General features: G+C 55.4%; 1 protein-coding gene across 37 annotated transcripts in view; it reads left to right on the top strand.

Moving 5' to 3' along the window:
* The window catches only part of NRXN2 (neurexin 2), a 176,888-nt gene that overhangs the window by 142,377 nt on the left and 11,331 nt on the right, over positions 1-23,180 (top strand). For 22 of the 37 annotated variants that reach the window (XM_029061746.1, XM_029061760.1, XM_029061748.1 and 19 more), the window contains one exon: positions 7,336-8,358. The exons of 1 other annotated variant lie outside the window; for it this stretch is intronic. In XM_029061746.1, coding sequence (XP_028917579.1) covers positions 7,336-8,225 — 890 coding nt within the window. In that variant the 3' untranslated portion in view covers positions 8,226-8,358. Of the gene's footprint in view, positions 1-6,918; positions 7,089-7,335; positions 8,359-23,180 lie in introns of those variants that run through there. 14 more of the 37 variants (XM_029061768.1, XM_029061771.1, XM_039911364.1 and 11 more) reach the window with 2 other exon arrangements.

A 23,180-nucleotide genomic window follows, 5' to 3' on the forward strand; every position in this document is an offset into this window, starting at 1 on the left:
AAGGCCAGGAAACCAGACCTAGATTGTCCCACAGGGACAGAGACGTGACCTGTAACAGGTTAACAGAGGCAGGGGCCAGAGAGATGGGAGGGGCGGGGGGGCAGAGGGACCCAATGGTGAGGCATCTAAGACACAAAGTCGGCCACAGGAGAGACCCAGTCTTGCCACTAGCCAAAGCCAATGTGTCCCATCCGCACATGGACACCACACAGGTAGTTCTGGCCGCCATTAAGAGTTGGAGAAATTTCAGCAGGCCATCCAAGGTGCTGAGGGGGGAAGAGAGCTTCCGTATGACGTTAGACTCCAACTGCTAGATCTGTCCAGTTCAAAAAGGCCAAGGCTGAGAGGATGGAGACCAAAGTGGAACGTGTCTGTTTATTCGTTCTATTGTAATAATGTTGGTATTTGTTAAGCGCTTACTATGTGCAGAGCACTGTTCTAAGCGCTGGAGGAGATACAGAGTCATCAGGTTGTCCCACATGAGGCTCACAGTCTTCATCCCCATTTTACAGATGAGGGAACTGAGGCACCGAGAAGTGAAGTGACTTGCCCAAAGTCACGCAGCTGACAAGTGGCAGAGTGGGGATTGTACTCTCCCACTCGCTTAGTACAGTGCTCTGCACACAGTAAGCACTCAATAAATACGATTGAATGAATGAACGAATGAATAAGACATCAAGAATCAATCGATCGTATTTATGGAGCACCAACTATGTGCCGAGCGGTCAGGGCGTGCAGGGTGCACAGGTGGCCCAACCCACCACTGGAATGGTAAGAGTGTTTGCTGAGAGCCGACTAAGGGGCAAGGCACTGTACTAAGCGCTTGGGGAATAGAAAAGCAAATAAATGGTCCATTCCCTGCCCCTATGGAGCTTCCACTCTATCAGGAGCTGACGCTGAGCCCGGGCAAGGGAACTTTAAAGCGGTAGGTGCAAACCAAACTAAAGGGAACACTTCTTCCCGTAATGGGAAGTCATGCCCAGAGAAGAAACCAGCAGGTTCAAGCGTTGGGACAAAATTCATGGATCACGGGCCCGTAAATCGATTGATTATCGGAGCAAAATGATACACTCCCAACCACGAGGATGGACATCAAGGAAGGAACCCATCCTACCGTTCCTCCGAGCAATCCCGGTACTGTTTTCCAGACAGAATCCTGGGCCGACTGGATGGTAGGTCTGACCCAGGAGTGTGTTGTTCAGAATCTTATGTACAAAAGTCCTGGACACCTTCAGAGAGATATGGCCAGAGACAGACCCAGGGAGAGTTGGGCTCTTAGGGAGAGTTGGGTAAAGACCCAGAGTCGGAAACAGAAACACAGGCTGGCACTTTGTGCTTAGCACATAGTAAGCGTTTAACAAATACCATAATTATTATTACAATAGAAGGCAATCAGTTAATAGTATTTATTGAGTGCTTTCGCTTGCTCTCATGCTTTCAAGTGCTTGGGAGGGCACGATGGAGTTAGGAGATATGATCGCTGACCTCAAGGAGCTTACGATCTAGCAGGGGAGACCGTCACTAAAACAAATTGCAGGTAGGGAGAAGCAGCAGAGTTTAAAGATTTGTACTTAAGTGTCATTGAGGGGAGGGGAAGGGGTGAGTCTCTAAGGGCTTACGGGAGACCCTTCAGAATCATGACTGAGGCGGGGCTCGGAGAGGCAAGTATCCAGGGACACTCAGGCAAGCAGAGAGAGTCGGAGGCACAAAGAGAAGGCTCCAGGGAGACAGGCGCCTGGAGAGGAGGTGGAGGCCGCGGAGCAACTGGGAGAGGAATCCGGTGAGTGCGGTACTGATGGGCTCTTCATGCTGTCTATATCCTAGTTCAGCCACGGACAACCCTAGGGAGCTGGGAATCAATCTGTTGGGGTCAGGTCGTCTGGGAGCGAATAGAGAAGCAGCGTGGCCTAGAGGAGAGAGCATGGGCCTGGGTGTCAGTGGGTTGTGCATTCTAATCCCAGCTCTGCCAATTGTCTGTCGTGTAATCTTGGGCAAGTCATTTCACTTCTCTGTGGCTCGATTACCTCATCTATAAAAAGGGGATTAAGGCAGTGAGCCCATATGGGGACGGGGGCTGTGTCCAGCCCGATTTGCTTGTATTCCCCCCCTGGGTTTAGGACAGTGCCTGGCACGTAGTGAGCGCTTTCCAAATACTGCAAACATTGCGGCCAGCATTCAGAGGCTGGAGGAGGGGGCTTCCGGGTCACCCCCAGAGAGGGGAGGGCCAGAGAAGGCCTGGGGATGGGGCTTCGGCCTTGGTCCGGTCACTTCCTCCAGCCCAGAGCTGTTGGTCTGGTCCAGAAAGATTCAGGGATCCAATTTGGCACTCAAACTCATAATGGGCAGGGAATGTGACTGCTAAGTCTGTTGTACTGTACTCTCCCAAGCACTTAGTATAGTGCTCTTCACATAGTAAGTGCTTGATAAATACGATCGACTGACTGATCCAAATACAAAGTCAGTTCCATATCAGGTGGTTCTGCTATGACCAGAACTGGGCTAGACCAAGCCACCAGAGATCCACTGGACCAGAGCAGATAGCTGTGCAGTCAGGCAGGCAGCCAGTCATATTTATTGGGTGCTTACTGTGAGCAGAGCACTGTACTAAGCTCTCAGAGAAGCAGCGTGGCTTAGTGGAAAGAACATGGGCTTGGGAGTCAAGAGGACATGGGTTCTAATCCCGTCTCCACCACTTGTCTGCCGTGTGACCTTGGGCAAGCCACTTCACTTCTCTGTGCCTCAGTTACCTCATCCGGGATATGGGGATGAAGACTGTGAGCCCCACGAAGGACAACCTGATTACCTTGTCTCTACCCTAGCGCTTAGAATAGTGCTTGGCACATAGCACGTGCTTAAGAAATACCATTATTATTATTGGAAGAGTACAGTAGAACAATAAACAGACACATTTTCTGCCCACAACGGGCTTACAGTCTAGAGGAGGAGACTGACATTAATGATTACCTTCTATCTACCTCAGTGCTTAGAACAGTGCTTGGCACATAGTAAGCGCTTAACAAATGCCATTATTATTATATAAATAAATTACAGATATGGACCAAAGTCTTGTGGGGCTGGGAGTGGGGATGAATAAAGGGAGCAAGCCAGGGCAACGCAAAAGGGAGTGGGCAAGTCATTTCACTTCTCTGTGGCTCCATTACCTCATCTATAAAAGGGGGATTAAGACAGGGAGCCCCATGTGGGACAGGGACTGTGCATTCCTTAGTCAGAAGCGTTTAGTATGATGCTTTGCACACAGTAAGCGCTCAATAAATTCGATCGAATGAACCCATACCTCCAGGGTAGAGTTGGAACCCAACCAGCCCTCTCTCCCAGCACAGGGGTCCCTGGGACCCCCAGCCTGGCAAGGAAGGGGCAGAGCAGCCGTCACATGAGAGAGAAAGGCCCTTTAATTGAGGTTTTCCTTAAGCCTTCATCCCAACTCCAGATCCTCGACCTCAATCTCCCCCAACTTCCTAGGCCAAGGATGCTGCCTGCTTGACCGAATACCACTTCCTGGAAAGTGAGGGAGAGCCAGCCTCCCTGGAGTGTTGAGAGTTGTAGTCTTCATTCATTCACTCAATCGTATTTATTGAGCGCTTACTGTGTGCAGAACACTGTACTAAGCACTTGGAAAGTACAGTTCGGCAACAGAGGCAATCCCTACCCAACAATGGGCTCACAGTCTAGAAGCGGGGAGACAGAAAACAAAACCAAGCAAGTAAACAGGCATCAATAGCATCAATATCAGTAAATAGAATTATAGATATATACACATCATTAATAAATAGAATAATAAATATGTACATATATACACGTGCTGTGGGGCGGGGAGTGGGGTGGAGCAGAAGGAGGGAGGCGGGGCGATGGGGAGGGAGGAGGAGCAGAGGAAAAGGGAGGGCTCAGTCTGGGAAGGCCTCCTGGAGGAGGTGAGCTCTCAGTAGGGTTTTGAAAGGGGGAAGTTTGCTAATTTGGTGGATGTGAGGAGGGAGGGCGTTCCAGGCCAGAGGAAGGACGCGGGCCGGGGGTCGACGGCGGGACAGGCGAGAACGAGGTCCGGTGAGGAGGTGAGCGGTGGCAGAGGAGCGGAGTGAGCGGGCTGGGCTGGACAAGGAAAGAAGGTAGGTGATGTAGGAGTGGGCAAGGGGATGGAGAGCTTTGAAGCCCAGAGTGAGTTTTTGCTTGATACGAAGGTGGATAGGCAACCACTGCTGATTATTGATGATGATGATGGTATTTGTTAATCACTTACTATGTGCCAAGCACTGTTCTAAGCGCTAGGATAGATTCAAGGTCATCAGGTTGTCCCACGTGGGGCTCACAGTCTTAATCCCCATTTTACAGTTGAGGTAACTGAGGCCCAGAGAAGTTAAGTGACTGGCCCAAAGTCACAGAGCTGACAAGTGGAAGAGGTGGGATAAGAACCCACGACCCCTGACTCCCAAGCCCGGGCTCTTTCCACGAAGCCACGCAGCTTCTCCAGGAAGGGCTGACATGCCCAGAGCGTTTCTGTAGAAAGATAATCCGGGCAGCAGAGTGAGGTATGGGCTGACGTGGGGAGAGACAGGAGGTTGGGAGATCAGAAAGGAGACTGATGCAGTCATCCAGTCGGGATAGGATGAGAGATTGTGCCAACAAGGTAGCGGTTTGGATGGGGAGGAAAGGGAGGATCTTGGTGATGTCGTGAAGGTGAGACCGGCAGGTTTTGGTGACATTGCATATGTGGGTGGAACGAGAGAGTGGAGTCAGGGATGACACCAAGGTTGCGGGCCTGTGAGACGGGAAGGATGGTGGCGTCGTCCACAGTGACGGGAAAGTCAGGGAGCGGACAGGGTTTGGGTGGGAAGATAAGGAGCTCAGTCTTGGACATGTTAAGTTTTAGGGGGTGGGAGGACATCCAGGTGGAGATGCCTTCCTTCTACAGGCTGCTGGGAGTTGAAGTTTTTCCTTCTACCTACTGTTGGACGTTGTATTCTCCACTCTAGTCAGTCAGTCGTATTGGTTGAGAGTTTACTGTGTGTAGAGCACTGTGCTAAGCGCTTGAGAGAGTACACTGTAACAATATAACAGATTCATTCCCTGACCACAACCAGCTTACAGTCTAGAGGGGGACTTAATATAAATAAATAAATTACAGATATGGACTAAAGTGCTGTGGAACTGGGAGGGGGGGCGGTGAATAACCGGAGCAAGTGAGGGCGTGGTAGAAGGGTGTTGAGAAAAGGAGAAGAGGGCTTAGTCGGGGAAGACCTCTTGGAGGAGTTGTGCCTTCAATAAGGCTTTGAAGGGGGTGGGGGGAGAGTAAATGAGGAGAGGCTGCTGGATTTGTAGTCTTCACTCTTGCTGGCTTCTGGGAGTTGCAGTCTCTGTAGGCTGCTGGGTGTTGTAGTCTCCGCTCTGTAGACTGCTAGGAATGGTACTCTTCACTGCGAAAACTGCTGGGAGCTGTAGTCCTTGTCCTGAGTTCCAGTGGGGGCTTTATCCCATAACCTGAAGGCTGATGAGAATTGTAGTGTTCAGCAAGGTCCTGATGGGAGTTACAGTTCCAGGCCTTTCCCAGAGAGCCCCGTGGGGCTTTTGAGTGGAAAGAGAAAGCCCTCTTGCCATTTTTTCCAAACTGCCCCAGCGCTGTGATCCCACCCCCCAACGGTTTTTGCAGGCCTCCCCTTCCAGACAGGAGCATTTTCCCTAGACGGCTGTGTATCTTCTTTTCTTTTTTTGCTTTCTTCTTCTTTCTGTTGGCTTATTATTGATTTTACCAAGAGGGAGCAGTCACCCTCAGGGTCAGAGGAAGCCAAGCCCTGGACCAGTGGGGCACTGGGGAAGGGGCAAAAGGGGAAAAGTTACCCGGGGGGCGGGGGAGCAGGAGAAAGGTTGAGAGCATTTGGACTATCCAGGGAGGCGGGGAAGTTGAGTCGGGTTCCGAGGACTCCCCCTTCCCTCCCGCACCCCATGACCCTCCCTCCTCCCCGTCAGTCCTCCTCTGGGCTCAGGACCGACGGTGGACATCCTCCATCAAACTCCCCTCTCCCGAGCAATGATCCCACAGAGTATCTCTGAGGCGTCTCCCCTCGGCCTGTCCCCTGGGTCCAGCCCAGTAAGGGAGCCTTCTCCGGCCTGGGGGACGGGGCCTTGAGATTCTCATCTCCCGGCCCCCCGACACGCTGAGCTTTGGGGTGTCCTCACAGCTGCCCGGGCCCCTCTTTGAGTGTGTATGTGTGTCTTTGTGTATGTTTGTGTGCATGCCTCTGTGTGTGTGAATAGAATATCAATTTTGACAAAAACCGACATTCACTTTCAACCGAAACCTTCCTCCCCCCCTCCCTCCCCATCCAACAAGGAGGACGGAGGCACAAAATGGCGGTAATGTTTTCTTATTATGATGGCTCGGATATTGGCCCCGATTATTTAGACATCAGCACCGTCGGTCGGAAGAGGGGGAAAAGGGAGAGAGAGGGAGTTGGAGAGAGAGGGAGTTACAGAGAGGGGAGCCTGAGAGGATTTGGACGTCAATGGAGAACTAGAGAGGAAAGAACGAGCTAGACAGAGAGAGAGAGAGGGAGAGAGAGAGATGCTAAAGCAGAAAGAAACAAAGTTGTACGGAAAAGTTGTTTTTTTTTATTTTTTTCCGGGAGAACCCGCTTACACAGCTCTGTTTTGTAATTTTTTTCTTCATGCTAAAATCACACGGCCTATTTGTTGATGTAAGTTGCCTGAATTCCGTGGTATGCTCTCTTCTTTTTTAAAAGCAAAAAAAAAAAAAACCTAGAGAAAAACCAAAGTCATTGCTGTAGGTTTGTTTAAATGCTGCTGTTGTATCTGTTTGAAAGCCTTAAACAAAGTAGTTTTTTTCTCTTTTTTTATTCCGTTCCTTTTCGATTTTCCTTTCTTTTCCTTTTTCCTTTTGGTTTCTTAAAGCAATGAGAAAGACCAAAAAAAAAAAAAAAAAAGCAATTGTCAAAATAAAGAAAAACCAAGCGAACAACGCAGTCTGACCGGGTCGCCTTAGGCGCCCGGCCCGGTCCGCTGCCGTGTAAGGGTAGCCCGTGGCAGCGGGCCGGTGGCCCTTTTCGGACAAAAAAAAAAAAGAACCAAAAGAATAAAAAGCAAATGATGATGCTAAGAAAACCCCAAACTAAAAAGCCGATGGGGCCACGGCACAATTGGGGGTTTTGGAGGCTGTTGTGGTTTCTCTGTGATGCGGGGCGCCCCCGCGGACCGCCCCTCCCGGGCCCGGGCCGTCCCTGACCCCCGTGTCTTTTTCTTCCTTTTCTCTCTCTCTCTTTTTTCCCGTCCCCCCCCCCCCCCCGCCCGTCCGTGTGCGTGTCGTTGCAGGAGGAGAGTTAATCTTGCCTATAATCACGGAGGACTCCCTAGACCCCCCTCCCGTGGCCACGCGGTCCCCCTTCGCGCCCCCGCCCCCGACCCTGCACCCCTTCCTGCCGCCGGCGGGGGGCGCCACCCGCGACCCCCCGGCGCCGCCGCCGCCGCCGCCCCCGCCGCCCGGCGCGCCCCCTGCCGGCGGGCGGCGCCGGCCCCCCGCGGCGGGCGCCCCCTGCCGGGCCGACCCCGACGACAGCGACTGCGAGGAGCCGGCGGAGGCGTCGGGGCTGGCGTCCGGGGAGGTGTTCGACTCCAGCCTGCCCCCTACGGACGACGAGGATTTTTACACCGCCTTCCCCCTGGGGGCCACGGACCGGCCCGGCCTGCTGGCCCCTCGCCAGCCCCCGGGACCCCCCGCCGCCCCGCGCCCCGACCTCAGGACAGACGGGGCCACCGGGCCGCCCCCGCACCGGCCGGCCGGCAAAATGAACCACCGCGACCCGCTGCAGCCCCTGCTGGAGACGGCGCCGGCCCCCGCCCCGCCCTCCCCCGCCCTAACGGCCGGTCCCCCCGGCTTCCCCCGTCTGCCCACAGCCAGCCCCACCAGCGGGTCCGGGGAGCGGGGGCCGCCGGGGGCGGTGGAGGTCATCCGCGAGTCCAGCAGCACCACGGGCATGGTGGTGGGCATCGTGGCCGCCGCCGCCCTCTGCATCCTCATCCTCCTCTACGCCATGTACAAGTACCGCAACCGCGACGAGGGCTCCTACCAGGTCGACCAGAGCCGCAACTACATCAGCAACTCGGCCCAGACCAACGGCGCCGTCGTCAAGGAGAAGGCCCCCGCCGCCCCCAAGACCCCCGCCAAGGCCAAGAAGAACAAGGACAAGGAGTACTATGTCTGAGACGCCCCCTCCCCCAGCCCGCCTGGGACTGGGCGGGGCGGAGGACGGACCCCCGTCCTCCACCCCCCAGCCCGCCTGGGAGGGGGTGGGGCCGAGGACGGACCCCCTCCTCCACTCCCCCACCCACCCAGACGCACCCCACCCACCCGCCCCTCCACCTCCCCGTCCCCCCCGGGCTCCCCCCCGCTCCCCCCGGCCTCCTCAGACTGCTCTCGCCAAGAGGAAAAGCAAAAAAAAGAAAAAAAGAGAATACTAATAATACTAATACTACTAATACTAATAACGATTCCGAATGATGAGCCCCGCCCCCGGCCTTTGCCCCCCCACCCCGTTCCTTCCCCTCCACGGTGGCCGGGCCTCGGGGTCGCCCCCCACCACCTCTGCCCGGCAGGCCGAGGCGGGCGGGGAACCGGGGGTGGGCCCGCCGTGGCTTTCTCCTCACCTCCCCGGATCTATTTATTTATTTTTTTAAAAGGGGCGGGCTGTGTTTCCTTGGGGGCGGCGGTGGGCGGGGAGGGGATAATGGAGAGAGTGTGTGGTTCCAAAGGGATGGCTTCTCCCCTCGTTGATTTTCTCAGTTTCCCTCCCTCCCCCCCCGCGGTCTCACACTCCTTTTCTTTTTCCTCGCCCCTTCTCTTCCTCCGTCTTTCGTCGCCACCTCTCTAATTCCCCTCTTCTCTCTCCCGCCCGTCCGCTCCCTCGACCTCTCTCTGTCTCTCCCGTCTCTCTCTCTCCCCCCCCCCCCCTTGACCTTCGCCTCCCCTCTCCCCCATCCCTCTCTTGGGTTTATCCCCTGTTGCTGTTGGATCCCTCTGTTCCTTTCCTCTGGTGTTTGGGTTCTGGGAATGTGGGGGGTGGGGGGGTGGAGAAAGCTGGCGAGCGGGCAGGGGATGGAAAGCGGGGAGGGCCGTGGGGGGAGGGACCGGGGCCCCCAAATGTCCCACAGGGCCGGGGCTGCTGCCTGGAGGAAGAGGAGGAGGAGGAGGACGCCCCCCCCCCCCCAGGCCCAAGTCCTCGCTCCCCGGTCGAGAGGCACCCCGGGCAGGAGAAGGGATTAGGGGGTCCTGGGAGAAGTTTAGGGGCAAAATGCATTCGGCAGCCGGAAAAGATGAGCATCGGGGGGTGTGTGTGGGGGTGTGTGCGTGTGTGTGTGCGTGCGCGTGTGGGTGTGTGGGTGTGTGGGGAGGGGGGAGGGGGGAAGGAAAAATGCAAATATATATTAAAGACAAATATCTAGATATCAATAGCCTGCGGCATCCTGGGCGAGAGGGAGCAGGGGGGAGCCGCTCCGCGGACTTGCTGGGTGGGGGGGCCGGGGGAGATATCTGCCCAAGGGGCTCCCCGTTTCCCACTGGTTTTTTTTTTTCTTTCTTTTCTTCTCTTTGTTAACAAATGTGTCTGAGTCTTGGAAAACACCCAAACCCCGGAAATGTGTGGGAAAAAGAAAACGAACTTTCCAAACCCCGAAGGCCCCGTGCAGTTTGTTCGACGGTCAACCACGGCCCCGCTCCTCCCTTCCCTCCCTTCCCCACCCACCCCCCACCATCGCCCCCATTTCCACAAAAGGGGGTACCGGGAGGTGAGCAAAATGAGGTCCCCGCCCCTCCCCGGTAGGAGAACCCTCCTCTGGCTTTTGGCTCCTCGCTCCGGCTGCTTCCCGACCACGTGCGGGGATCTCCACGATGCTGCGGTCGGAGCCTGGGCCGAGGAGGAGGAGGAGGAGGAGGGGAGCCAAGCCTCCGGGTCGTTGCCAGTCCGGCGCACACACACACACAAACACACACTTCACACAACGCAGACAGACCCACAGACTGCGTCGCCTTGACTTGCTCCCTTTATTCATCCCTCCCGCTCCCAGCGCCCTGACACTTACGTTCATCTCTGTCATTTATTTATATCGGTGTCCATCTCCCCCTTTAAACCCTAAGCTCGACGTGAGCGCAGAATATGTCTGTTATCTTGTTATATTGTACTCTCCCAAGCGCTTAGTACAGTGCTCTGCCACACGGTCGGCACTCAATAAATGCATCGATTGACACACGCAGCCGCCTGGATCATCACCCGGCTGTGAGCAGAGCACTGAATTAAGTAGACGAAAATCCCTGCCCTTGATCAGTCGGTGGTTTTTACTGAGTGCTTCTTTTGTGCAGAAAGCGCTAAACTAAATGCTCGGGAGAGTACGATGCAATGGAGTGGGTAGGCACGATCCCTTGCCCACAAGGAACTTAAGGACGAGAGGGGGAGACAGACATTAAAATGAATTATTAATAATAATAATAATGATGGCATTTGTTAAGCGCTTAGTACGTGCAAAGCACCGTTCTAAGCATTGGGGAGGATACGAGGTGATCAGGTTGTCCCACCTGAGGCTCACAGTCCTTATCCCCATTTTAAAGATGAGGTGACTGAGGCGCAGAGAAGTGAAGTGACTTGCCCGCAGTCACACAGCTGACGAGCGGCTGAGCTGGGATTTGAACCCTTGACCTCTGACTCCCAAGCCCGGGCTCTTTCCCCTGAGCCACGCTGCTTCTCCGGACACGTCCGTAAGCGCTGTGGGACTGGGGTGAAAATAAAAGGGCTTAATGGCTACAAACACAAGCGCGTAGGCGATGCAGAAAGCAGGGCAGAGATGAGAAGTGAGGGGTTTCGTGTTTTACATAGGTTGAAGGCCTACTCTAGTAACTCAAGATCACCCTCTGCGGTTCCCAACGGCAGAAGCTGTCGGGGACTGGCCCCCGGACAGAGAGGTCAGCAGGCCTGCCCCTAGCCTGGCTGAAACCTCCTCGCCACTCACGGTACCTCAGTCTGTCCATCTACACAACGGGGATGATATTGTTGAAAGGGCTCGGCGATCTTAGGAGGTGGGAAAGAGAAACCAAGGTGACGATAGGGTTGCCAGGATTCTTGGTTTCCAGAAGCAGAGATCAGGCGGAAACTCCCTTTCCTGCTGCTTCCCCCCCCCAGGTGGGACATGCCTGGGCCCTGGCTTTAAGGGCCCAAGGTCACCCGTTCCTCCTCCGGCTCACTCTCCAGCTTGTAAGGACCTAGACCAGACCCCCTCCATTCCTGCTGCTCCGTACCTCTGACGGGCTTTCAGCAGCCTCTCGATCGATCGATCGATCGATCGATCAGCCAGTCGATAGTGTTTATCGAGCACACACCCTGTGCCTCCATGGTTCCTCTTGGCTGGCCGACGGAAGCAGGGCCGCGAAGGGGCGGGGACCTGCAGACTGCTGGTTATTCCTTTTTTTCCGATATTCGTTAAGCGCTCGCTCTGTGCCAGTCACTGTACTAAGTGCTGGTTAATCAGGTTGGACGCGGTCCCTGTCCCATGTGGAGCTCACCATCTTAAGCCCCCATTTTACAGATGAAGTAATGGAGGCCCAGAGAAGTGAAGTGGCTTGCCCCAGGTCACCCAGCAGAGTAGCGGGGGAGTCGGAATTAGAACGCGGGTCCTTCTGAGTCCCACGCCCATGCTTTCTCTGGACTGAACTCCAGTTCCCCAGTTTTCTTCTCTTGCTGCTCCCTCCTCCCCACCCCTGCCCCTCCCGAGGGTCCTGTGTTCATCTGGGTAAGGGAAAGGGGGGAAGGGGCCGTGTCCCGGGCGATGGGTCCGAAAGTAGCGAATTCAGATTAGCGAATAGAAACCTGAGTTCTGAGGTGGAGTTTCCTTCCACCTGGCTTCCGAGGCGGCTCCCTCATAATGGGAGTCAGCCAGGGAGACGGGAGGGAGGATGGACGGATGGACGGATGGGCGGACGGAGGGGCGACGGACAGAGGGGCAGACGGGCTCCACTCATCAGTGCTCTTGGGCTGCAGCGTCCGTGCTGGGGGTTGAGGCCTTGTCTGAGCATTTCAGCTCCAATAGTAGCAATCAGTGGTATCGACTGAGCGCCTACCGTGTGCAGAACGCTGTACTAAGCGCTTGGGAGAGTACAGCATATCGATATAACAAATTTCCCATCCACAACGAGCTTACAGTCTAGGGGAATAGACTATGATAATGTTATTCTAAATTATTATTATGGTATAAAGTGTTATAATGTGTCGATCCCTATACTAAGCGCTGGGGTACGTACAAGTTAATTGGGTTGGACATAGTCCCTGTCCTACGTGGGCTCCCGGCCTAAGGAAGAGGGCCCTACTCAGTCTCCCAGGGCCTGAAGATTGAGTGGGTCCTCCTGCCTCTGGGGTGGCCCCTGGCTCGGGGAGCAGGTTGTCGGTGGCCTAAGGCTCTCATTGTGTCCCCCTCCCAGGGGGCCATCGGCCGCTTTCTCAGCTCTAAGCCTACATCATTGTTATAATGGTATTTAAACGCCTATGTGATGATGACGATATTGGTATTTGTTAAGCGCTTACTATGTGCAGAGCACTATTCTAAGCGCTGGAATAGACACAAGGGAATCAGGTTGTCCCACGGGGGGCTCACCGTCTTAATCCCCATTTTACAGATGAGGTCACTGAGGCACAGAGAAGTGAAGTGACTTGCCCCAAATCACACAGCTGACAAGTGGCGGAGCCGGGATTAGAACCCACGACCTCGGACTCCAGGCACTATGCTAAACGCCGGTTGGCGATGGTGTCTGTTGAGCACTTACTATGTGCCAAGCACTGTTCTAAGCACTAGGGTTGTCCCACTTGGGGCTCACCGTCTTAATTCCCATTTTACAGATGAGGGAACTGAGGCACAGAGAAGCGAAGCGACTTGCCCAAAGTCGCACAGCTGACAAGTGGCGGAGCCGGGATTAGAACCCACGACCTCTGACTCCCAAGCCCGGGCTCTTTCTACTAAGCCACGCTGCTTCCCAGGCAGAGGGAGCGGTGCGGCCCAGTGGAGAGAGCCCGGGCCTGGGAGTCAGAGGTCCTGGCTTCTCCTCTCACCTCCGCCACTTGTCTCCTGTGGGACCTTGGGTAAGTCACTTTGCTGGGCCTCAGTTTCCTCAACTGCAAAATGGGGATTCAATCCCTGATCTCCCTCCTGCTTAGATTGGGAGGCCCGTGTGGGACAGGGACGGTGTCTGACCTGATTCATTTGGATCTACCCCAGCGCTCAGAAAAGTACCCGACACATAGTAAGCGCTTAATAAATACCAGAAAAAGAGCAGGGGGTTGGGGGTGGAGCGGGATGTGTTTGTGTGGGCGGTCTGGCATATTGCGTGTGTTGCAGGGCGTAGTCGCCCTCAGTCTTCCCTGCCCTCTAAGGGAAGTCCTCCTTTCTAAGAGGGAGGAAGCAACTGGGCTGCATCCTGGCTAGGGGTGCGGTGGGGCAGGGGGGCTTTCTGTGCACTGGTGGAGTCTGCTCATTATGCAGTGGACCCCCCCCCCCCCCCCCCCAGAGGACCCTGCTTCCCTCCCGGTGGAGGAGGAGTGGTGGACGGGGAAGGACGGGGGTTTCAGGGGCCTGGGCAGGAGCTGGAGGGAGGCTGTGTCCCTCCCCAGTCATAGTAATAATAATAATTATGATAGTATCTGTTAAGTACTTAGTAGGTGTCAGGCACTGTACTAAGCACTGGGGTGAATACAAGTAAATCGGGTTGGAACCGGCCCCCGTCCCATGGGGGCTCGCAGTCTCGATCCCCATTTTACGAAGCTGCGTGGCTCAGTGGAAAGAGCCCGGGCTTGGGAGTCAGAGGTCGTGGGTTCTAATCCCGACTCCGCCACTTGTCTGCTGTAGTGACCTTGGGCAAGTCGCTTAACTTCTCTGGGCCTCATCTGTAAAACTGGGGATTAAAAAATGTGAGCTCCACATGGGACAATCTGATTACCCTGGATCTACCCCGGCGCTTAGAATAGTGCTCTGCACATAATAAGTGCTTAACGAATACCATAATTAATTCATTTTACATATGAGGTAACAGGCCCAGAGAAGGAAAGTCACTCGCCCAGAGTTAAACAGCAGACAATTGGCGGAGTCCGGATTAGAACTCAACCTTCTGACTCCCAGGCTCGTGCTCTACCCACTCTGCCAAGCTGCGCGAAGCTGGAGGTGGGAGGTCCGTTCTCCCTCGTCCGCGGCTGCGGGCAGCGGGGCCGGGCCCGGGGTGGCATGGCCGACTGTCTTCGCCTGGCATGGCTGGGCTGGCTGCCTCGGCTGGTGAACACGAAGCCAACTGGTTTTCCCTTGCCAGGGTGGGTGCAGACTGGCTCACGCCGGGCTGAAAACAGCAATGGGGAGCGATCCGCCACTTCCATCCCTTGTCCAGGTGGAAGCTGAAGGGCAACAGCCCCTGGGTTTGCCCACGGCTCCTGTGCCAATCCCTCCCTCCCCCTCTGTTGGCTGGCCCTCCTCGGCCTCTCCCTCCCGGTCCCAGGGTCCTGGCACGGGTGACTGCCCCGGAAGGTTCTCCCACCCGGACCAGCACCTTCAGCATAGCTTCCAGCCTTGGGCACCAGCCATTGCCAACGTTTCTATGCAGAAGCTGAACCTCAGTTCCCTCGTCTGTAAAATGAGGATTGAGACGGTGAGCCCCATGTGGGACATGGACCGGTCCAACCTGATTCTCTTGTATCTACCCCAGGTACAGTGCCCGGAATATAATAAGCACTTAGCAAATGCCATAAAAAAAGAAAAGGAAAGAAAAAGAAGCGATTCCTGGCTCCTGTTGGCATTCGCAGCCCTTCCTGAACGCCATCAGGGCCGAAGCATCAAGGGGCGCCAGCGAGAGCATTGGCAGAAAGTCAGTCTATTGAGCACTTACTGTGCGCAGAGCACTCTACGAAGTGCTTGGGAGAGCGCCATACAACAAAACGACGGACACATTCCCTGCCCACAGTGAGCTTAGAGCATGCCAGCACGGCGCTCTCCCTGAAGCAGACCCAACTGGCACCCAGAAGGCTTTTGAGTGTGGAGAAAGGGGCCAGAGGGGCTGCAAGACCCCAGCCTGCGTCTGCTGTCGGACCGCGAGCCTGCGTCTGCTGAGCTGGAAAGGCTGGAGGTCTACGTGCCCCAGAAAGCTCCGTAGTTAATAATAATTATGGTGCTCGTTAAGTGCTCACTATATACCAAGCACTGTTCTAGAGCCGGGGTGGATACAAGCTAATCAGATTGGTCCCAGTCCCTGTGCCACATGGGGCACACGCTCTTCACCCTATTTTGCAGATGAGGTAACTGAGGTCCAGAGAAGTAAATGACCTACCCAAGGCCACACCTCAGACACGTGGCAGAGCCAGGATTAGAACCAGGGTCCTTCTGACGTCAAGGCCCCTTCTCTATCCACTAAGCCACTCCTGACTGATCCCCTGCCCACACTCCCCTGAAGTGATTGGCACCCTGTCCTCACCCTACTGAAACCCGTGGAGGCGAGAAACCCACTCTAAGCCCTTGGACTTGATCTCCAGGACATCCGGTGGGGGTCAGGGCTGCGGCTTTCCCATTTCTAAATCCCAGATGCCATAGTGGGTTCAGAGAGCTCAGCTAGGAGTGGCACCGGAACAGGTTTGGCCCCAGGGCAGGAGCCAGGCCGCAGGGTAGGCACCGGAAGGACACGGTGGGGGAATCCCGCTGTCCATCCAGTTTTCTGGTCACGGCTGTCACATTCATGTGCCCTTCCCTGGATGCCCCAGGAGAGGCAGAAAGATCCTCGCAGCACCCTCAGGTAATAAATACGATTGAACGAATGAATGAAAAGTGAGCTCGGGGGGCCGGGGGCTGAGGGGGTCGGTCCCACTTGCTGGAGGCCGGGAAGCAACTTGGAATTCAAATTCAATTTTTCCAGCTGTGAGTCTGTGCGAATCTCCATTAGTGGGTGGGGTCCGGAAAGGGGAGTGGGCTGGGCCTGGACCGCTGGGAACATTAGAAGGGGGTGGGAGGTGAGGGCCGTTTCAGAACCCAAACCGCCGGCCCCCTGCCGCTGCCCTGGGAGGTTTGGGAACCCAGGGCCCTGGAAATCTCGCCTGCTTCCTGGCAGTATGTGGAACTCTGGAGCAAAGATAATAATAATAATAATGTTGGTATTCGTTAAGCACTTACTATGTGCAGAGCGCTGTTCTAAGCACTGGGGTAGATACGGGGGAATCAAGTTGTCCCACGTGAGGCTCACGGTCTTAATCCCCATTTTACAGTTGAGGGAACTGAGGTACCGAGAAGTTAAGTGACGGTGCCCAGAGTCACACAGCTGACGGGTGGCGGAGCTGGATTTAGAACCCATGACCTCTGACTCCTGAGCCTGTGCTCTTTCCACTGAGCCACGCTGCTTCTCTCCCCCACCCCCAACCGCCACTCCAACACCCATCCCAGAAGCACAAGGCCCATTTGAAAGCTCTGCCCGGGGCCCTGGGTTTGCAGAATAGGAGAGGATTTCTTTACCTGGAGCCTCTGAGGACCAGACTGCCCGTCTGCTCGGAGCCAAGGGCCGGCCCGGCAGCTGGGGAGCATCCGGGGCCCTGTTGGCACTGAAGATGGTCTGGGCCCAAAGCAACACCCGGAGCCCCGGGTTCTGCACACTCGAATGAGGACGGGCCGAGCCCTGCCCCTTGGGAGGGGGCTGGCCGGGGGTTGCCTGGAAGATCCGGATGTTCTCTTCTCTGGTTAAGAAGGAGGTCACCACGGAAACCAGTCTGAGCCATCTATAGACGGAGCAGCCGCGGCCAGGCTCGGGGCCCAGGAGAAGAGGCTTGCTTCCTTTGGAAGGAGGATACCTGGGTTTCAGGCTCCTTCGAAGGCCAAGCTGCTCCTGCATTTCCCTGAGCGCTGGGAGAGATGGGCATGGAGCTGGACGTGTTGCCACGGCAACAGATGGAGGGCTCGGGGCCAACCGAGCCTCTATCCTGGCGGAGACGAGTGTGGCTTCTGGGCAGCCAGTCAGCTCGGGACCCTGCTTCCCTCTTCCCCTCCACGGGCCCCGATGTTTCCAGCCTGGCTCGGAGCGAGGAGCCGGGGGGTCTCCGCTGAGTCCTTCTGGGTATCCAGGTGGGTGCCGGGTGGTCCCCGTTTCCTCCCTGCCTGCCCCTCTCGTTCATTCATTCACTCAATCGTATTTATTGAGGGCTTACTGTGGGCAGAGCGCTGGACTAAGTGCTTGGAAAGTACAATACAGCGATGAAGAGATCCGATCCCTACCCACAGTGGGCTCACAGTCCAGAGGCGGGGAGACAGACATCAATACAGGTAAACAGGCACCTGGGTGGGCCACTGGGAAGCCGGGTTGGGATTCAGCGTGGCCTGGTGGAAAGAGCTCGGGCCTGGGAGTCAGAGGACCTGGCTTCTAATCCCGGCTCCACCATTCGTCTGCTGTGTCACCTTCACTCCTATTTGCCTCAGTTACCTCATCGGTAAAATGAGGATTGAGGCTAATTAAGGACATGGGACGGGGACCGCGTCTAACCTGGTTATCTTGCATCTGCTCTAGTGCTTAGTACAGTGCCTGGCATAGTAAGCAATTAACATATACCCTTAAGGAAAAAAAAGAGAAAAAAGGAGCAGACTTGGAGTCGGGCTACGGTGCCCAGGCTTGGCCCTGGCCTCCACCTGGTTGTCCACACTGGGGCCCGGTCAGGGAGGCGAGGGTCCTGCCCATAGCTCATGGCTGCCTGGGAGGCTCATAAGATGACCTGGCCGGCCTGGGCTCCAGTGCTCCTCCTCAGTCAACGCTCCCGGCCTGCTCCCTCCCTCTGTGCCCAGTGGTCTGAGAATCACCACCCCCTAATCTCGGTCTGCTCCCTCCTCCTGTGCCCAGTCAGCTGAGAACTGCCCTCCCCCAGACCTTGGCCTGCTCCCTCCCTCCACTTGTGCCCAGTTGGCTGAGAACCACTCTCCCTTCCCCCCGCTGGGCCTTGCTCCCTCTCTCCATGCCCAGTGGGCCGAGAGCCGCCCTCACCCCAACCCCCGCCCGGGCCGGCTGGTCCCGGCTTAGCTCACCGGGGCTCCGGCTCCTGGCCAGTGGCTGGTTGGGCGACCAGCCCAGCCCCGACTGGATGTGTGTGCTAAGGCAGTGGCGACAATCTCCCTAGCAGGACGGCCAGCTGGCGGGACTTGCCCTCTGCCTGGGGGCCCCGCTCGAAGCTGAGGTGTCAGCCAGCCAGGCTCATGTCCCTGAGGACTGGACAGGTGGATGGAAAGGGCAAAGCCGAGGTGGGAGGACAGGCTGGGGACGGCAGACAAACGTACATCCCCGGAGCTGTTCTTTTAAAATAATAACAGTAATAGCAATTATGATATCTACTAAGTGTTTATTAGTACTGTTCTAAGCACTGGGGTAGATACAGGATAATTGGGTTGGACGCATTCCCTGTCCCATATGAGGCTCACATTCTTAACTCCCATTTTACAGATGAGCTAACTGAGAAACAGAGAAGTTAAGTAACTTGCCCAAGGTCACAAGGCAGACAAGTGTCGGAGCCAGAATTAGAACCCACTGGGCCACGCTGCTTTTCCAGTGGTATCTGTCGAGAGCTTACTGTGCATCAAACCCCGTTCAAAGCGCTGGGGAAGGTAAAAGTCAGTTGAGTCAGACACGGGTCAGACACAGTCCCCGTCCCTCATGGGACTCACAGTCTAAGTAGGAGGGAGAACAGAGATCCCTTTTTAACAGTTGAGGAAAATGAGGGACAGAGAAATGAGGTGACTTGCCCAAGGTCACTCAGCAAGCAATTGGGAGAGCTGGGATTAGAACCCAGGTCCTTCTGACTCCCAGATCCATGCTTTCTCCACTAAGCCATACTATTCCTCCTCATCCTCCTCCTTCTTTTCCCCCTTCTCCTCTTCCTCCTCCTCCCACTGCCCCGGACCCCGTTCACCTTCCCATAGCCTGATCCTCCTCCAACCTGTGTTCCTCTCCCTGGCAGTGGAGACTTTGCCCCCGACCTATGCCCCCTCAGTCAGTCAGTGGTATTTATTGAGCACTTAATGTGTGCAGAGCACTGTACTAAGCGCTTGGGAGAGAACTCTCCTCCAGTGACGAGCGCCTGCCCCCCGACCTGTGCTTCTGTCCCCTCCTGATAATAATAATGGCATTTGTTATGCACTTACTATGTTCCAGGCACTGTACTAAGCTTGGGGTGGGTACAAGCAAATCGGGTTGGCTACAGTCCCTGTCCCACCTGGGACTCACAGTCTCAATCCCCATTTTACAGATGAGGCACAGAGAAGCCAAGTGATTTGCCCAAGGTCACGCAGCGGAAAAGTGGCGCAGCCGGAATTAGAACCCATGCCCTTCTGACTCCCAGGCCCAGGATCTAGCCATTACACCGTGCCGCTCCTGCCCCCCGCAGTGGAGCATCTGGTCCTCCCCACTAACCTGGGGTCCCCTCCCTCTCCTTGAACACAGACACGTACACAAAAATACACTCACATCCTCTCAGGCAGTAGGCACCCCAAACGCCCCAATCTCCCCCTGCTCTTCCACACTTGCACACTCACATATACACACCCTCAAGGGTAGAGGAGAGTGCGAGCAGCACCCAATGGTGACTGAGTCGCAGCACTTTTGTTGGCCCTCGGTGCTGGGGGGATTAGCCAGGGAGCCCCCGGGGCTTAGCCTCGGGGAGGCTGCGAGGTTGGGGCAGTCGGGGGAACCTTGAGCCCCAGCTCTGGGACCCGGGGAAGGCCGACGAATCCCATCCCGGGGAAATCCAGAGCAAACTTTGCCCCACTGGTAGAATGAATTCCCTGGGGAAGCCGGGCAGGCAGGACTACCAGAACCCGAGACAGGCTTGGAGAAATTCATTCATTCATTCAATCGTATTTATTGAGCACTTACTGTGCGCAGAACACCGTACTAAGCGCTTGGGAGAGTACAATGCAACAATAAACACATTCCCTGCCCACTGCAGCTGACACCACCTCTGCCATGAGTGAACCGGGTACTTGGGCACCTACTCGAGAAGCAGCGTGGCCTAATGAAAAGAGCCTGGGACCTGGGAGTCAGAGGGGCTGGGTTCTAATTCCGGGCCTGCCACTTGTCTGCTGGTGACCTAGGGCAAATCACTTCACTTCTCTGGGCCTCAGTTTCCTCGCCTGTAAAATGGGGATTAAGACTGTGAGCCCCATGTAGGACAGGGACTGCGTTCAACCCAATTCTCTTTACCCCAGTGCTTAGTAGGGGCTCTGGCGCATAGCATATACTTAAAAAATACCGTTATTATTATGTACTTTATGTTCTGGCTGTAGGGGCCCAGAGGGGAGGGACTTAGTGGGGGCAAGCAGGTGGGGTTTGGGAGTGACTGCCTGGCAGGCTGCAAAGAGCTATTGGGTTCGAAAGGTTTGGGTTCTTTTCGGTTCGGTGCCAAAGTTGCTGGATCTGGGCCTGGGCCTGGTGGGAACTAGACCCGGCCCAGACCGAGACAATGGCATCCCCTGCCCCCTTGGAGACCCAGAGCCCTGGGAGTCGGCGGCCAGGGGGACGAGGGTGTCTCAGCTTCCTTTCCCTTCCCCCTCGCCCTGTGCCTCAGCATCACACTGAGCTCCACTTCCAGTCTAAGTGGGAGAGGCTCTGGCCTGGAGGCCCAAGTCCGCAATCTGGGCTCCTGGGGAAATGCCACTTCTGTCTCTTTTCCCTTCTCTCTCTTCCGTGCTCTCATTTTCTCTAGCTTTCTCATTCTCTGTGTCTCTCTCTTTCACTCCCTTTCTCTTGTCTGTCTCTCTTTCCCTCCCTTCCTCTCTCTCATTCTCTCTGTGTCTCTCTCTCCTTTCTTCCCTTCCTCTTTCATTTCTCTGTCTCTCCCTCCCTTCCTCTCTCTCATTCTCTCTGTCTCTCTTTCCCTCCCTTCTCCTCTCTTATTCTCTCTCTCTTTCCCTCCCTTCCCCTCTCTCATTCTCTCTCTCATTTCCTCCCTTCTTCTCTCTCATCCTCTCTCTCCTTTCTTCCCTCCCTGTTTCTCCTTTCTTCCATTCCTCTCTCTCATTTTCTCTTTCTGTCTCTCTTCTTTCTTCCCTCCCTCTGTCTCTCCTTTCTCCCCTTCCTCTCTCATTCTCTCTCTGTGTCTCTTTACTTTCTTCCCTTCCTCTCTCCCTCATATTCTCTCACTCTCTTGTCCTCTGTGGCTCTGTCTCTCTCTCCTCTCCATCTCTGCATCTCTCTCTTTCTGGGTTGTTTTCTCTGTGTCTCTGTCTCTCTCCCGCTTCAGCAGGGGTCATACAATCCCTACAGAGATGCTCCCCGGGGCCTAATCTTAGCCCAAACAGCAGGGGCACCTGAGCAAGGCCTGGGGGTTGCCCTGGACTCATAAGATGGTGTCTACCAGTTGGCCTGGTGACCGGGAGGAGGGCAGAATCCCCAACTCCCAGATCCAGGTCTAGGGCGGGCCCGGCTCAGATACCTGGCCAAAGGGGCAGGGAAGGGGAGTCAGTGCCTTATGAGCGGGGAACGTGTCCACTAATTGTAATGTACTTTCCCGAGTGCTTAGTTCAGTGCTCTGTGCATAGTAAGTGCTCAATAAATACCATTCATTGAATGATTGCTTCTGTTGTACTCTCCCAGGAGCTTAGTACAGTGCTCTGCACATCAATAAATACTATTGATTGCTTGAGTGAAGGGGCAGAGAGAGAGAGAGAGATAAAGGGGAGAAGGTTTTTTTCGGGGCTTGAATGTGTCCCAGAGAGTCTCTGTGGGCGGTTGAAGGGGGCAGCCCCGGAGACAGGAGCTGTTCTCTGCATGCAGTGAGCGCTCAATAAATACCACTGATCGATGGGCTGAGGGGCCCTAAACGTTGACATCTGATCACCTCCAGGCCGGGCCCTGAGATGCTGGGAAGCTGGGGGCCTGTGGGCCCGACCCAGGTGGCACCTGGCCGCTCAGAGCTCCGGGCACCGCCCCGAGGCTGCCGCTTCAAGCAGGCAGGAGGATTGCATCCCTCCTTGCCCACCCCCTGCTCCCCTCCCCACTGTAGTCAGTCAGTCATATTTATTGAGCGCTTACTGCACGCAGAGCACTGTATTAAACGCTTAGGCTTTGGTGCTGGAATTTCCAGCCAATGGTGGGTTCTGGGCTGGGCAAGATGGAAGATTATTTGGGCCTGAAGAAAGTCAACAAGTGCAGGCTGAAGGTGAGATCTCGGTCAGTAAGCTGGCTCAGAACATAGAGAAGCAGTATTGCCTAGTGGATAGAACCCGAGTCTGGGAGCCAAAGGTCCTAATCCTGGCTCCGCCACTTATCCTGCTCTATGACCTTGGGCCAGTCGCTTCTCTTTTCTGTGCCTCACTTCTCTCATCTGTAAAATGGGGATTAAGGGTGTGATCCCCATGTGGGACAGGGACTGTGTCCAACCCAATTATCTTGTAGCTACCCCAGCACTTAGAACGGTGCTTGGCACATAATAAGCACTTAACAGGTACCATTATTATGATTATGATTATTAAAATGGGTTTTAAGACTGTGAGCCCCATGTGGGACAAGGACTGTATCCAACCTGATTAACGTGTATCAACCCCAGTGCATAGAACAGTGCCTGGCACATAGTGAGCGCTTAACAGACACCATTGCAAAACAAAACAAAACCTAAATGCCCCCGCTCGCGGCCAAGGAGGGACGATGAGGGTTAGAGTTCCCTCTTCCGTGACCGTGACCGGAGGACAGGCTGATCTGGAGCCGCCTGCAATCAGTCCTGGCTCCAGCAAGGCAAGGAGCAGCAGGATCTGCGGGGCGGATCGGGGAGGTGGTGTGGGTGAGGGAGGCCAGTTAATTAACGAGGGAAACCCACAGCAGGAAACATTTCTGCCTCCCACTGCCCACGAACAGCAGGTCATTCAGCCAGGAAGGGGCTCCAAGCCCCTCGGCAGGGTAGGGCCTGGAAGTTGGGGGTGGTAAATGGGGAAGAAAGGGCAGCTTCACTTGCAGACTGTGCAGATCCACAGGCCTGGGGGTACCTGGGAAGCAGCGTGGCTTAGTGGGAAGGCCATGGGCTTGGGAGTCAGAGGACGTGGGTTCTAATCTCGGGTCTGCCATTTGTCTGCTGTGTGACCTTGGGCAAGCCGCTTAACTTCTCTGGGCCTTAGAGACCTCATCTGTAAAATGGGGATTA

This window comes from Ornithorhynchus anatinus, chromosome 3, assembly GCF_004115215.2.
Source record: "Ornithorhynchus anatinus isolate Pmale09 chromosome 3, mOrnAna1.pri.v4, whole genome shotgun sequence".
Taxonomy (NCBI): domain Eukaryota; kingdom Metazoa; phylum Chordata; class Mammalia; order Monotremata; family Ornithorhynchidae; genus Ornithorhynchus; species Ornithorhynchus anatinus.